At 44.6% G+C, this 15997-nt stretch overlaps 2 protein-coding genes across 2 annotated transcripts in view; both read right to left on the bottom strand.

The window, feature by feature from the left end:
- LOC131678626 (regulating synaptic membrane exocytosis protein 2) overlaps window positions 1–15997 on the bottom strand; it is a 978270-nt gene that overhangs the window by 119396 nt on the left and 842877 nt on the right. The gene's annotated exons all lie outside the window — the stretch shown is intronic.
- Window positions 1774–15374, bottom strand: LOC131678627 (uncharacterized). The gene is made up of 2 exons (XM_058958858.1): window positions 12381–15374; window positions 1774–4230 (listed from the first exon to the last, which is right to left on the bottom strand). The coding sequence occupies exon 1, from the start codon at window positions 14745–14747 to the stop codon at window positions 13311–13313; it is 1437 nt and encodes a 478-aa protein (XP_058814841.1). The 5' UTR covers window positions 14748–15374; the 3' UTR covers window positions 1774–4230; window positions 12381–13310.

The raw sequence follows: 15997 nt of genomic DNA, 5'->3' as shown, positions 1-15997 counted from the left end.
TATAAACCAAAGCCTAGGGATATTAGGAGAACAAGAAAACAAACTCGCTAAAAATCAAATGATGCAAATTCAAATTAATGAGATTTTTCAAAACAGAATAAACAATATTACAACCATTCTGAAAAGAATTAATATAAAGATGGCCAGAGAATTTAATTCATCACAAGGAATTAAAGCAGATTTAGAATTCACAAATCTTATTTGGAAAACAGAGGAGATAATCCAGTTGATTGGCGACATAGAAGATCAAATAGAACTCTCTAAACTCAATCTTATCAACAAAAACATACTATCTTTAGAAGAAAAGAATTTCATTTATAGCAAACTTAGGAGTCAAGGAATCAAGATAAATTACGTAGACGAAATCTTTCGTTACTGTACAGCTAGCATAGGAATTAGCAACAACCAAGTAGCCATCCTTACAAAAATCCCCGTACTGGACGACAAACACTACGATCTACTGGAACTTCATACGCTCAATCTCAATGGAACACGCATCAATACGCACATTCAGCTGGTAGCCAAACACAGAAACCACATATACTCGCAAACAACAAAATGCGATATTTGCAGTAACAATTCTCCATTAGAAGACGAATGCATCTTCAACCTTCTTGTACATCAAGCCCCAACATGCACAGTCTCTCGAGTCAGAGAGACCACACAAATCAAAGAAATCTTAAAAGGTATCATCCTAATAGACACCAACATCGACATTGAAGTGTCTGACTCATGCGGAGGACCTAAAGTAATTGCAGGAACAACGCTAATCGAAATAGAAAATTGCACAATCAAAATAAGCAATTTAACATTCTACGGGAAGCCGGAACTAATCCATAAAGACAATTATCTCATACCAATATACAGCAAAAACCTTCAGATCGCAAGCAATATAACCAGCGAAGAGGAAAACGTTATGACCAGAATCCACAACTTGGAAGAAGTCAGCGAAATCTACCTATCACTGCACCAAACACAAAACAGGGTAACATTAGGAGGCTCTATCCTCCTGGTACTAACAATTCTTTGTTTCTCCACTTATCTCTATAGAAGAAAACCACATTCGGGAAAACATACAGTTGACAGGTCTCCAGAATCGTTTTCAATAACCCAACTAGAAGACACAGCAACCGAACCAACTGCAGAGATAACCGAAGAGAAAACAGAGAGAATCAAACCACGAGTCATTCCGATACCGAGATTCGAACTCCTGAAAAATCAACCGAGGACGCTTGATGCTTGAGGAGGGAGACGTTACGAGGAAACCTTCCGAAGCTAGAGCAGACATCGCAACCATATCCGCTGACCGATCATAATCGATCCAAACGATCGGTGCAACGCTGATATGCTGAGTCAGCTGAATGCCACGCGCGATGCCAACGTGGAAGCGGCCAACGTGGACAACGTGGACATCGGACGATACTGGAGCAGACTTGGTATTGCTGACTAGGTTAAACATAGTTTATAAGAGGCAGTTGATAGAAAAATTAAATTAGTCTTAGCTGTGAGTTGTAACATAACGATCATAAGTGAATAAATGTTTTTTTTATAAAACTCTGACACATCAGAGTATTACTTATATATATATATATATATATATATATATATATATATATATATATATATATATATATATATATATATATATATATATATATATATATATATATATATATATATATATATATATATATATATATATATATATATATATATATATATATATATATATATATATATATATATATATATATATATATGGGTCATTCCATGCGAAGCAGACTTGTTATAAACACTTCAACACACAATGAGGGCTAATATCCCTCCCTCAGGATGAGGTAGAAAAGAATGATGCAACGGGAGCATCTCTACCGTTGTGTGTGAGGACCCGAAAAATGAGAGAGTTCCTCTCTTGCTCAACGAAATGATGTAGATAAATATTTTATTACGCATGGGATATTTGCTCCGTGGAGGAGAGTGGGCTACACCTCATGATGATTCAAAAGGAGTTTTGTGATGTCCTCACACGCCTTGTGAGGAGGTAATGATTAGTTGCTATGAGGTTTTGTTATATGGGTTTGATGCGTGTGCAAAGCTTATTTCTGATGTATATTTTTGTTTTTGAAATGAATGTATAGTTAAGCGTTGCATGAAGCAATTCAACTGTTTAAATATATACATAGTTTTCAAATATGTATAGGGTCATGAGCCTCTTTTCGCCCTATTACAATTAGCTCTTAACCCACTTGAAACCATTGGTTAGAGCAGTGTTTGCCATATATTTGTACTATCTTTTGACTTAAATGGTAGTGCGATATTTTGGGCACCCGATTAGAGTTTTCGTTGCCCTCAAACAGAAGTATTCCACTATTCTCGGGCCATTTATTATTTTACTAGTGGTTCTTGGGAACGAAGCAAACGTGTTGGTGCCAATTTATAGAAATTTCATCGATTGTAGGCCTCGTAAGTGATAAAATAGTACAGTACCGTCCTTAAGGGGCCAAAATTTGCCAAGCGATCTATTATTAAAATATAATACTTGTGTGGGAAGAAGTGGTTAGGTATCAAAAATTGCTACGTTTTTTGACGTATGGCACCCATAGCTAAGCTAAAACGTGACACACATGTTTCTATTGAAGCAAACCGTTTATTTGTTACGCACTGGCCAGGTGAATTAAGAATTTGTTACCAAAACTTCATCATAACTCATTTCACGGTGCTATAGTGATTTTTTAACTTTTCAAGTGAACTAGCATATGTTATAGTGCAACACAAAAAGTTTTGAAAAATGTTGCATGCCCCCAAATTGATTTATAACAGAATTAAATGCTCTTCCGAATTATTATTAGAACCATGACGTGCCTTTGGAAGAATGTTGAACCATTTGCATATTTGTCATAAAAAAATATTTTGGTGCCAAAGGTCCCAGAAAATGTTTTTGCTATAAGTGATGGTGATAAGGACTAATGAGAGCAGCCTTTATTTTTTCAAATTTTTCATAGCACTTTGAAGGCAATACATTCGTTAAAAAACGGTTAACATGTTATGTAAAGCACTCCCGTAGGTACCTGGGCAATTATGTGACAAAGAACTCTGCGAAATTTCTAAACGATTAGTATAGGAGGTTTTAAGTTAGTGTGTACACCGCATTTTTTCGAGTTTCCTCCTGAAAATTCAATGTCACTCACCCAATTTTTAATACTTTGCAATGAAAATTTAAGAAAATATTGCGCAAATGTTGGATTCTTGTAATGGAATTGATTGAATAGGCGGAGGCTAACGTATATCCTACATATGTCATGAACACATCATTTCATTATATTTGCTAAACAATCTGTTTAAAACATAATTTCACTTGTAGGGGGATTATTTAGTGAAATCAGTATCAAAATAAGAAGCTTAGTCTTCTGCTCCGATTATAGGGTAAAGAGGTTAACCTCTTTCATAAAATAAACCCTATCATGGTGGGTGTATCACTAATTTCTAGGCCTACAATTTATGCAATGCGTATAAATTGGCATCAGTAGTTTTACCTTGCTCTTAAGAACCAGCTGTAGAAAGCTGTAAAATGTTCGTTTTTAAGCGCAACGAAAACTCGAATCGAGTGTTCCAATTATTACCTTACCTTTTAAACCAATGCGTTGAACAAAGATGGGAAAAGCTGCTCTAACCAGCGGCTACAAATTAGTAGGGTGATAATAGAAACAGGACGAAAATAGGCTCATTACCCGAGCGTTGAAAGTAGATAATCAGGATAGTATAAAATTTTCGACTATGTATAATTTTAAATATTGCTGTCGATAATTATCACATTGAAAAAATGTATTGCCCATTGGAAATTTATCCGCATAAACTTTCTACTTTGACAGGGCAGTCAGGGCCTTCGAGAGGGGGGGGGCCGGGGTGTTTCCCCCCGGGCACGGAGCTTTGAAGGGGGCCCGGATTTTTAACAGAAACTAAAATTTTGACAAATACTTTTTCGACAAAAATGTATTTGATAATATAATTAAAAATTCAATATCTTGTGTATGAGGTAACTAGAATAACGAAAATTCTAAACTACTGCATATTTGATATCAACTATGTTTATACCAACCTAATTCTCGCATCGAAACAAGATCAGACTCGAGCGGGCATAGCGGCATTTGTACATTGAATGTCATGTACGCAGCTCACCTGGGTTCTATCCCGCACACAGGAATAGAGATTTGTTATAGGAACATTCCTAACCTGAATGGAAAAGCGAATGACCTTATCGTTAAAATGTCTATAATCGAAACAAAAATATGATCAGACTTGTAATGGTTAAACAATTAAATGGTTTGATTAGAAGTTATGAGGTTGTCTTCAAATTTTGCCAATTTGAAATCGATTTTTTTGATTTATTGAATTTCCAATCTTCGAAAGCGCTGGATTAGTATCGAAAGTAATCATTGAAAGAAAAAAAACCCTGCTTAGGGTTTTTGGAGGTGAATTCCGTGTCTTCGTTCAGGTAAATCTGAATTCACCCGGAAGAATCCATTGGATTATTTTGCAATTTTGCGTTGCTCTTTTCTTTACCAGGAATCACCCAGCAGCCAGTCCTCATAAATATCATCCTCGGGTTGCAGGCCCTATGTTCCTCACAAAGATTCTCGAAAGAAACTGAAGTGTGATTTCACACCCCGTGTTTGTTTACTGAGGAGCAGAGCAAAGCTCGCTCGGGCTATCCTTTACAGCGAGAGTGGTTGGTTAACAAATGCAAAATGTATGTACAACTAAATGTGAACAGCACAGAAAGGTGGAGTGCTTTACCAAAACATTACACTCTGCGGTGAATGTGAAGAAAATCAGGTATTTTCCACCTAGTGCTACGAGCTACAAAGGAAATAAAACTGCATATTTATTTGTTTTTAAGCGTTTTATACAATAAAAAGCAATGGAAGTGCTCCAAAATTCTGTCGAGTCGAGATCACTTTAATTTGAAATTCTGATTGATTTCAACGCATACCCATGTGTCTCTTGAAGTCTATCCTCTGCTCAGTAAAATTCTGCCGGTCAAAGTACCACTCGAGGCGGTAACCCTATCTCTATTTGAGAGCTCAATTGGTCAAATGAGTCATCAAAAACTCTTGATATACCAAAAAATTCGAAATTAATCCAAAAATTTAAATTTAAAATTTAATATATTTGGTTTGCCGTTCATTGATACAAAATTTATAAAAAATCATATTCAGATGCGAGATGATACATAAAAACATTTTTGTAAAGGGGTCATACTCAAATGACGTTGCTTTTTCGGTGATTTTCGATCACCAATTCCCCCTAGTAAAGAGGCCAGGGATGGAAAAAAATAAATACGTTTTACAATTCTTTCAAATACGGCCTTTTATCAACATTTTCATTATAACAGCAAATTGCGTACACAACAAGCCACTTTCGTGACGCATACAGTGTTAATAGTTTTGTTTTGAATTTTATATGTCATGGAGCATGAAAAGAAGATCTCTTAGTTCACAATCCTACAGCTGCCAAAAATTCTAAAAAGCATACGTTGTACTAAATTACTACATTGTGTTTGATTGATTTCGAAGAGAAAATTTAACTCTGCTACCAAACTAAATCAACTAGTTAGCAAGATTAGCTAATTAATGTAGCAAGTTTAATCCGCATACAAAATCTTGTCGTTTTGGAGGAGTGAGCGTGAGATTTTGAACGTCGCTTCCTGAACGTAACGATTTTATATTATTTTCGAACTATTTTCTAGAAATCAGTCACAACATTTTTGTAAAATATTTTAAGGTATGCTAACACACCAACACAAATAAAAGAATAATTCATGTTTTTATAGGATTATGAATGTTTTCGAATCCAGCATTGCGTAAAATCCAACCAAAACCCTTATTTAAAATATGATCCATGTTTCTCATTTTTTTATTCCTACGTGGATTTTTTTTATTTTGTTAAAATTTCATTGATCTATTTTTTCAAGTTGTGGATTGTATTTGTATTTCTACAATTGTTAGATTCTGCCTTTTTTATCTATTTGCACACTTTTATTTTATCCATCTTTTTACGTTCCTTACTTTTGTTTTTTTCCATTGCTATCACTTACTTTAATTTAAAGTTTTTTCTCTGTTATTGAATTTTATGCGCAATTTTTCGAAAAAAATCCGGTTTATTTTTTTCTTATTGTTTCATATTTTAATACCCTGCTTTTTATTTGTTTCTTTTGTCATTCCATCTAATTTTTAGAATTTATCTATTTACTACATTTATTCTTGTCATAGCCTTTTTCTATTTCCTTTTTTTATATTTTTTTGCATTTGCAAGAGCAATTTTACTTATTCAAATACATTCCAATTTGTCTTATTGTTTAATTTTTTACCTTTCTCCTATTTTCTTTCTCATTTTCTAGTTTTTAGCTTTCCGTTTATCGTAGTTTTATTTTTTCCCATTGTTCATTTAATATAATTTTATTTTATTTTTTTTGTTTCGATTACAGAGGTTTTAACCTTAAGGTCATTCGCCTCTTCGGGTTAGAAAAATCTCTTAGGAAAAATTTCTAACCCTATGTGCGGGGTCGGCCTCGAACCCAGGTGCGCTGCGTATAAGGCAATCGATTTACCAACTTCGCTACGCCCACCCCTATAATTTTATTTATTTTTTTTATACCTTTTTCTTAAGATTTAAATCGTTATTGTTATTTCTTCATGTTTTCCATTTAACCTATTTTGAAAGTACTTTTTCTGTTGACCATTTTCCTATACGTTTACATTGAATTTTTTTCCTAAAAAAAACATTTGATTTATCTTTTCTTAATTTTACATTTAATTCGTTGTTTGAATTTATTTCAAATTTCATTTGTAGTGCTTTTTCTATTCTTTAAATAATATCCATTTTACTCATTTTTTCGTGTTGATAGTTTCATTTTTGGGTTACTATGTTTTAATTTCCGCAAGGTTCTACTGTATCGATTTTGTTGGCTATTTTCGGCAAATTTGAGACTAAGAGAAACGAAAGCAATGAAATTGAAAGACGGATAGGTATTCTAGAGCGAATCAGTTATAAACTTAGAACGGAAAACTAGAACTAGGCAGGCTCATATGGTCATGATCGAAAGTAAATGTGAGGAATTCTTTGCCTTCTGCTTAGTAGGAGTTGGGCGTTGCACCCAAGTCTACCGCATGGCCTATGGTAGAACATAACTCATCACCATGTTTTACCGCCGACGCCGGCAAAAAATTCTTCATCCATATCTTGGAAACTAACCAGCCAAAACAATTATTATTATTATTATTATTATTTATTGGGCTTTAACCACACAGGGTAATTCGCCATAAGAAAGGAGATAGTTGTGATACATTTCACTGATTTGGTTTTTCTTCTTTGAGATCGATTGGCTATTGGATTGATGAGGTGTTGAGCTCCGGAATGAAGGCAGCTTGCCAGGGCCGCGGGAGAGCCTCCCCAGCGCCCGGTTTTGGTATGTCAGTGGACCCACTGAACGATGGTGGTGGGTGACTTGTTTATTTGCGGTTAGTCGAGAGACCTCCCTAGCACCCGCTGGGCGGTGGTAGTAGTTGGGCTGACGGGTTGCCATTGTAGAAGGGCCGCGGGAGAACCTCCCCAGCACCCGGTCCGGGCGGTGGCGGAGGGCCCGCTGGGCGGTGGTGGTAGTTGGGCTGACGGGTTGCCATTGTAGAAGGGCCGCGGGAGAACCTCCCCAGCACCCGGTCCGAGTGTGGCGGAGGGCCCGCAGGGCGGTGGTAGTAATAGTGCTGACGGATTGCAGTTGTAGAAGGGCTGCGGGAGAACCTCCCCGGCACCCGGTCCGGGTGTGGCGGAGGGCCCGCTGGGCGGTGGTAGTAGCTGGGCTGACGGATTGCGGTTGTGGAAGGGCCGCGGGAGAACCTCCCCAGCACCCGGTCCGAGTGTGGCAGAGGGCCCGCAGGGCGGTGGTAGTAATAGTGCTGATGGATTGCAGTTGTAGAAGTGCCGCGGGAGGACCTCCCCCGCTCCCGGTCCGGGTGTGGCGGAGGGACCGCTGGACGGTGGTAGTAATTGGGCTGGCAGATTGCGGTTGTAGGGGAGCCGCGGGAAAACCTCCCCAGCACCCGGTCCGGGCGGTGGTGGAGGGCCTGCTGGGCGGTGGTAGTAGTTGGGCTGACGGGTTGCCATTGTAGAAGGGCCGCGGGAGAACCTCCCCGGCACCCGGTCCGGGTGTGGCGGAGGGCCCGCTGGGCGGTGGTAGTAGCTGGGCTGACGGATTGCGGTTGTAGAAGGGCCGCGGGAGAACCTCCCCAGCACCCGGTCCGGGTGTGGCGGAGGGCCCGCTGGGCGGTGGTGGTAGTTGGGCTGACGGGTTACCATTGTAGAAGGGCCGCGGGAGAACCTCCCCAGCACCCGGTCCGGGTGTGGCGGAGGGCCCGCTGGGCGGTGGTAGTAGTTGGTCTGACGGATTGCGGTTGTGGAAGGGCCGCGGGAGAACCTCCCGGGCACCCGGTCCGGGTGTGGCGGAGGGCCGCTGAGCAGTTGGTAGTGGTTGCAGTAGAGGATGGTGTGAAGTTGGCCGGTTCGCGGTCTGTCTTAGATAGATTCGAGAAGATTGGCATCTTTCAGGAAGGCAAGTAGTGCCTCTTCGTGCACTGGGTCGTTTGCTAGTGTTTCTCGAATCGAGGAGGGGAAGTTGTGATGTCGTCGTAGGTTGTCGAACTCCCTGCAGTTTATTAGTAGATGCTCCACCGTGAGTCTAGTGCTGCAAGATGTGCATATTGGAGGGTCGACGCGGGTGATGGTGTGGGCATGGGTGAGCCTCGTATGTCCCATGCGGAGGCGGGATAGCGCTCTTTGTTCAACTCGGTTTTCGCGGTCTGTCCACTTTTCGAGGTCTCCCTTTACCTTTTGAGGGTAGCCTCGGAGAGTCCTCCAGTGAGTGATGAAGTGCTCAGAGGTCTTCGCCTTGAATTCCCTGATGATGTCAGATGACGGTACCTCATTAGAGAACAGGGCGCGAGAGCGTCGGCCGAGCGCGGCCAAGTGGTCAGCATCCTCGTTACCGCGGATTCCGCTGTGTCCGGGTACCCAGCATATGGTAGTTAATGAGTCACAGGATTGTTCTATGGCTTGGACATAGGGGTGCTTGGACTCCCCTGATTCCAGCGCTTTGATGACTGAGAGGGAATCGGAGAAGATCACTGTGGGTGTGTCTTCAGGTTTGTTGGTAACCGCAATGACGATGGCGGCGGCTTCCGCGGAGAACACGGAACACCCGGAGAGTAGACGACGGGCGAGGCCCGCTCCGATTCCGCTCACACCCGCGCCCACCCCCTCGCCAAGTTTCGAGCCGTCGGTGTAGATGTGCAGATGGTTTGAGTATTTTTGTTCGACCATCTGTAGGAATTTGGCTCTGGCAGCCCGGGGAGGATCTCCTGCTCTGGTGGATACAGCCAGACTGATGTCTATGTTTGGACCGCGCTCGTGCCAGGCGCGGTTGTTGACCCGATGTAGCTGGGCGACTGTGGGAAGAGGGGCATTGGCAAACATGGTGTGTATGCTCTTAGCTGTCTGTAGAAAATGCATTCATCACCCGATGTTTTTTCTAGGAACCCCATGGGTCGTCTTAGAACGGCTACTGCCACTGCCCACCGACAGGGAAGGACGCCGGTTTCGACGCAGGCAGCTTCGGCGGGGGTGCTTGGCAGCAGGTTTGAGGCTGATCTGATTGCTCCGTGATACAGCGGTGCGAGGGTATCGATTAAACCCTCCCAGTTACGACTGGTTATTTCAAGGCCATAGAACAGACGACTTTGGATGAGGGCCTGGCTGATTTTAAGTGCGCTTTGCCTGTTCCACCTTGGGTGTCTCGAGCTGATGGTGCGGACAAGACGTTTCCTGCTTTCGCAGTCCTTTTTCACCCGTCGAAAGTGTGGAAGGAAAGTCATCTTACGGTCGATTATCACGCCAAGGATTTTTGGCTCTTTACGGAATGGTATTACTGTTCCAGCGAGTTTGACCGGCCGGTCGGTGGCTAAGTGGTAAGAGTTGCAACAGTGTGAAATAGCGCATTTTGGGGCGGAGATGCTGAAACCGACCGAGTTGGCCCACCGACCAACGGCGTTTACGGCAGCCTGCAGCTTCAATCTGGTGCGGCCGGTCGTTTTCCCGATCGCTACAAGAATCACGTCGTCTGCGTAGATGAATACGAATATGCCTTTCGGGAGCGTGGCAAAGAGGGAGTTCATGCTGACTAGGAATAGTGTAACTGCCAGCGCCGATCCTTGGGGTACCCCGTTGGCCTCCCAAAATAGGTCCGATTGGTTTCCTCCGATACCCACCCTGAAGCTTCGGTCACTAAGGTATTGTTTTATGAAGCAGCCGAGGTTTCCGCGGATGCCCCATTGATGCAGCTGGCGAAGCACTCCTTCGCGCCATACAGTGTTGTATGCCTTGGCGAGATCAAGGATGGCAATATCCGCATGAAGGTCGTTGGCTATGGCGTCGCTTAAAATTTCGCCGAGGCAGCCTAAATGAACACTTGTACCGAGTCCCTTTCGGAAAGCAAACTGCCGACGATCAAGAAGATCTTGTTCCTCGAGGAGGGTTAACAGGCGTCTGTTCACCATTTTTTCCATCGTTTTCCCAATGCAGGGGAGGAGACTGATGGGTCGGAAGTCATTCGGGCTTCTGGTTCCTTCGCATTTCTTCGGGATGGGGATCATGAGAGCGGTTCTCCAGTTGTCTGGTAGAGGCTCGCCTCCCCAGATCCTGTTGAAACCGTCTAGTAGCGCTCGCTTGGCAACTGGAGGTAGATGTCTTAAAAGGGGATAACCGACGTCGTCGAGTCCGGCAGAATTGCCTTTTGCTGTGCTTAGTGCAGTGGCAAGTTCCACCCCGGAGAAAGGTATGTTGTAATTTTGACTCGCATCTGGCGTGAAGATTGTAGGAGTAGCTTCTGTGGCTGTCTTCGTTTTGAGAAAGGAGGGTGGGAGGGAAGAGTCCCCCGAGATCAATGCGAAGTGCTTCCCGATTTCGTTTGCAATTTCGGAAGGTTCAACTGTCGTGGTACCATTGAGCGATAGTGCAAAACCGTTTTGTCTTCTTTTGCCACTAAGGGCATTTACCCTTCTCCACAGTTCCGCGGTGGACGATTCGGAACTTATCCCGCCCAGGAAGGCTGTCCAGCTGGCCTCCTTGGCTTTCGCGATGGCTTGTCTGGCCTGATTCCTAAAATGTCGAAAAACCGCCGATCGCTCATCCCATTGATGATGGTCAGGGGGAGTATTTTTAAGAGCTCGAAGAGCTTTTCGTCGTTCTTTGATTGCTTTCGCTACTTCTGGGTTCCACCAGTGAACCGACCGGTTTGGTGGTGCTCCGCTAGTTCGCGGGATGCATGATTTTGCGGCCTGAGTCATAACTTCTACGAGTTTCTCTGGGGAGTAATTGCGGTCTCGATCGAGGGCATCCGAAATGTTGTCTTCGTAGGTGGGCCAATCCGCTCGATCGTAGATCCAACGGCGGCGTCGCGACGTTAATGGGGGCAATCGACCATGAGAGATTGTGATAGGAAGATGATCACTGTTCCCGATGTCGGCTAGGACCGACCATCCGCAGGCTCCGGCGATGGAGCTAGAGCATATAGTTAAGTCTATGGCGGATGTGGATCGGCCCCGGAGAAAGGTTATACTGCCATCGTTTAGCGTCACGGCATCGCTATCTTCAACTGCGTCGATAATGGCGTTGCCGCGATGGCAACACCTTTTTGATCCCCACACTGTGTGATGCGCGTTGAAGTCACCCATTAGTATGAACGGGGTCTGCAGTTGCTTGAACAGATTCCGCAATTTGTTTCCGACGTCTTTTACGTCTTGGGGGATGTATATGGATGCCACCGTGCATTTTATGGGAAAACTGATCTTTCTGGCGACGACGATCAGGTCGGTGTCCAGTTTTACCAGCTCGGACGGAAGGTCAGCTCTGGTTCCTAGGCCGACCGTCTGGTAGAGGTTCGATCCTTTAGCTGAATCCCAGGTGTAACGGTGCCCGAACCACGGTGATGGATCCGTATCACCTTTTATGTGTGTCTCTTGGATAGCGAGACAGATGGGCGCTGAGCGAGCAATCATGTGTTGGAGGTCACCTAGGTTTGTTCTTAGGCCGTTGGTGTTCCACTGAATGGCCAAGGTGTAGTTTGTTCGTACGGGTAGAGGGTCAGAGCTATGGTTGGGACCACGATTCCTTCCCGGTCGGCTGCTGGGCCTTGTCGAAGTTGGTAGAACGGGCGGTGGGGGGACCGCCGGTGTTTTGCTTATAGGGAGCGTTTGGCCTGTTTGTGCTTTTGTGGAAAGGGTAGAGGCGACAGCAATTGGGATCTGTTGAGTTATAGTATGGTGGGAACTTACCCGGGAGGAACCCGGGTTCCCCGCGCTGGCAACCGTCGGGGACTCTTCGGATGTCTTCGGCACTTCCCGAGTCGGGGGCGGCGCGGGGAGGTGGGCTTTTTTGATGCACGGTGAGCAAGTTGCGTTGTAGGTGGATTGAAGTCTGTTGCTTTCTTTGGTAACGCTGGCGTTCTGCAATGATGCGCCTGATTTTGTACCGTGGGACTCTGTAGAGGAGAAGAGTGCGACAGATGGATCCGGTCGGGTTACGGGGTTGGTGGAACTTACCCGAGGAAGCCCCGGGTTCCCCGCGCCGGCAACCGTCGGGGACTCATCGGATGTTTCCGGCACCTCCCGAGTCGGGGGCGGCGCGAGGAGGGGGGCTTTTTTGATGTATGCGTTTTTGTTGTTATTGCTGATCTGGTGTGAATCCAAACAAACGGATTCAGCTGACGAACTAGTGGAACAGGTATTGATGTTCCGTTGCGGCTCGTTCGAATCACTGTTCCCGTAGTGAAACCGTACTGGGTGCCACGAGCATCCGGCTATAGGGCTTGGGTGGCGGGGATAACGGTTGATGTTGCTGTGGTCTAGGCTTTTGGGGGTGGAGTCCAAATTGTTGAGTTCTTTGTGTGCTATTGATTGTGTTGGCGTGTCGGGCGAGTGATTATAGTTCAGGGTTTCGATGATTGACGGCCGGGTGCCGTCTGGTAGGTGTTGGCTGGAAGGGTTTAGGGGCAGTCGGTTGTTTGCTGTTGCATTTAGTCTAAAAGTACTTGCCTGGGTAAAACCCGGGCCCGCGTCAACAGCCGCCGGGGGTGCATCGGGAGGACCCGGAACGTCCCCGGTCGGGGTCGACGCGGGAGGGTTGTTTGTTTTGTTTCGGCTGTTGAATTTAATTGCTTTTGTTGTTTACTGACTGCCGGGTTAGGCGTTTGCGAGCTGTTGTGCTTATTCCGAGATGGTGAATGGGTTGTCAGGGTCCGATGAGGGTACCTGATTTAGGTTATTCAGTGATGCTGTTGAGCTGGAGCGGGACCAAGACATTGCGGAGTCATTGTTGGGTGTTAGCAGAGTCATGTCGGGAGTTGCTTTGGAGTTGGGGCTTCTGGATTTATCAGTGCCACTTTTTCGGGAGTCTTTTTCTTTTTGGCGATTGGATCTTCTAGGTTCGGACAGGCTGAACGGGCCGATAGAGGTACCCGCTACGGAGGTTGGTTCAATAAACTTGCCCTTTTTGGCTTTCGTTCCCGTAAAAGCGTTTTCGTTGGTGTTCTCCGAGGGGTGAGCGGACTGATGTTTGTAGAGCTCGGTTACAGCTTGTCGGAGTTTGGCTATTTCGGCGGAGGCTGCTTGTAGCTGTTTGGCCTGCTTGGCACAGTGTTCCTTAAGAATATTGATTACCTGGTCTTTATTGTCTTCCGCGCTTTGAGCTTTGCTTTCCTTCAGGGTTGCTAGTTCTTTTTGTAGCTGGGCTATGATTGTGTCCTTTTCGTCGTTCTTGGTGTTTCCTTTGATGGTGCTGGCATAGGTTGGGATTTGCGATCGTTTGGTTATTAGGGCTCTGGCTTCGGGATAGGTGATGTTGTTGTCGATTTTTGCTTTGATGATCATTTCCTCCTCAATGAATTTGGGACACTCCCGGCTACGTGTCGAGTGTCCTTGTCCGCAGTTGATACAGAGGCTTGTGTTGACACAGGGGTTTTCCTTTGATGTTTCGTGTTGTTGGCTGCAGTTCAGGCAGACGGCGGGGTTGGGGCACAATCGACTGCCGTGCCCGAAGTGCCCGCACTTGAAGCACATCATCGGCAGTGGGTAGTACGGGCGAATACTGGTGCGCAGTAGACCAATATACACGTGCTCCGGAAGGATAGAACCAGAGAATGATAGAATAACCAGTGGTGTGTTGGTCGGTTTTTTGTCGACCATTTTTGTAATTCTCCGAACGTTCGTGACCCCCTGAGTCTTCAGCTCTTCCAGAAGTCTAGCTTCTTCTACGTCTTTTGTGTCGGGATCGTAGATAACGCCTTGTACTATGTTGAGTGTTGGGTGGGGGATGATCTCCACCTTTTGGCCGCCTATGAGCTGGTTCATTTTCTGTAGTGCTATATAGGTTTTCTTGGATCGAGTTCTCAATACGTATCTGTATCCCTTTGCCTCTTTTGTTGCGCTCACCAGGTTTCTGGGGTCAGTCTCAAGCACTGCCTGTACCGATTTCAGGATAAGGAAGGGATCGGCGGGGAGACGTTGTTCCGTGTTTCCTGGCTCGTCGATTGCTCTTAATAGTAGGGTCTGTTGGTCAATTACGTCCCCGGAGTTCATGTAGCCGGGGAGAGATCGACTAAGGGGTGGTTCCCCGCCCCAATCGGGGGGAGGGCGGCGCGGCATTTTGTTATTGTTGGTGGGGTTCGTCACAAAACTCTCGTACAAGTCACTACACACACGAGCACCGGTTCGACTTGAGGGTTCGCTGCTACACACTCATACAAATCGCCGACGGTCGGCAATTTAATGGGGGCGCAAGTTTTTCACTAGGTTTGAAAATTCGATTTGGTGGAGACGCAAGTTTTTCACTTAGTTTGAATATTTGGTTTGGTGGAGGCGCGGTCGTGTTTATCGATTTGAGATTGAAGTTTCGGTGGAGGCGCGAGTTGTTTACCTACTTGTGAGTCTGCGCTCCTGTTACCTGGTACAACTTTCGATGTCCAATTTTCTCGCGGAAATGCCGTAGTAGGCTTGGAATTTTGCTAAATTGGGTCGGGAGTGACCCTTTGGCGGCTCCGCGGCCCCTTGGGGTGGGACGGACCCGTAGGGAAGCGACTTTCGATGCACTTGATATTCGCACTACTGATCGGGAGAATTAACACTGCACTCGCGTGAACTATCGCTGGGGTAGCGAAATACGATTAGAGCCGGATGGCTGAGGCCGAGATTGAAAGAAAGATCCGGGTGGCGTAGGCCGAGCACTTATTTTCCAGGCAATCACGGGCCAGAACGAGAAAAAGATAAACTCAACCGATCGCTCCGAGTGATTGGTACGATCTGGGGCAGCCAAAACAATCTATAATAGAGATAAAAACGAAACTATTTGATAACATTTTTTTTAAATTTTATTGAGAAAGAACGCTAGAATAGAATCGAATATTATGTACCCATTTTACTTGGAAGCAATTTCATGTACTATTAGATTTCAAAATCAAAATATTTATCTTCTATTATGGTGTTATTGAGTTTGTAGAATAGTATTGATTTTAAATTTTCCGAGTTTAGTTTAGTTGAGTGGGAGAAGAGTTTTTTTCTGCTATTGGAGAGGTGTGTGAAGTCCTCCTCAGAATGTTGATACTTCACCTCATTTTGGCATCATGAGTGATGCTCCAGCAAGCCTGGTTACCAGTGAGCCCAAATACATGAATTCGTCGACCATCTCGATTTCGTCACCGCCATTCCGAACTCGGGTGGGAGGTTCACATTGTCGTCTCTAGAACCTCTTCCTCTCCTGTATTTTGTCTTCGAAACGTTGATGGCAAGTCCAATTCTGCTGGCTTCAGCTTTCAGTCTTTGAGCATATATTTCATTCAAAATTCAATATAGATACGAATAGTTTAAATATCGCACGTGGAATGTCTCTTTTGAAAATT

Source organism: Topomyia yanbarensis, chromosome 2, assembly GCF_030247195.1.
Source record: "Topomyia yanbarensis strain Yona2022 chromosome 2, ASM3024719v1, whole genome shotgun sequence".
In the NCBI taxonomy this organism is placed as follows: Eukaryota; Metazoa; Arthropoda; class Insecta; order Diptera; family Culicidae; genus Topomyia; species Topomyia yanbarensis.
The sequence above is the reverse complement of the archived record's forward strand: the minus strand, read 5'-3'. Positions and strand labels throughout refer to the sequence as shown.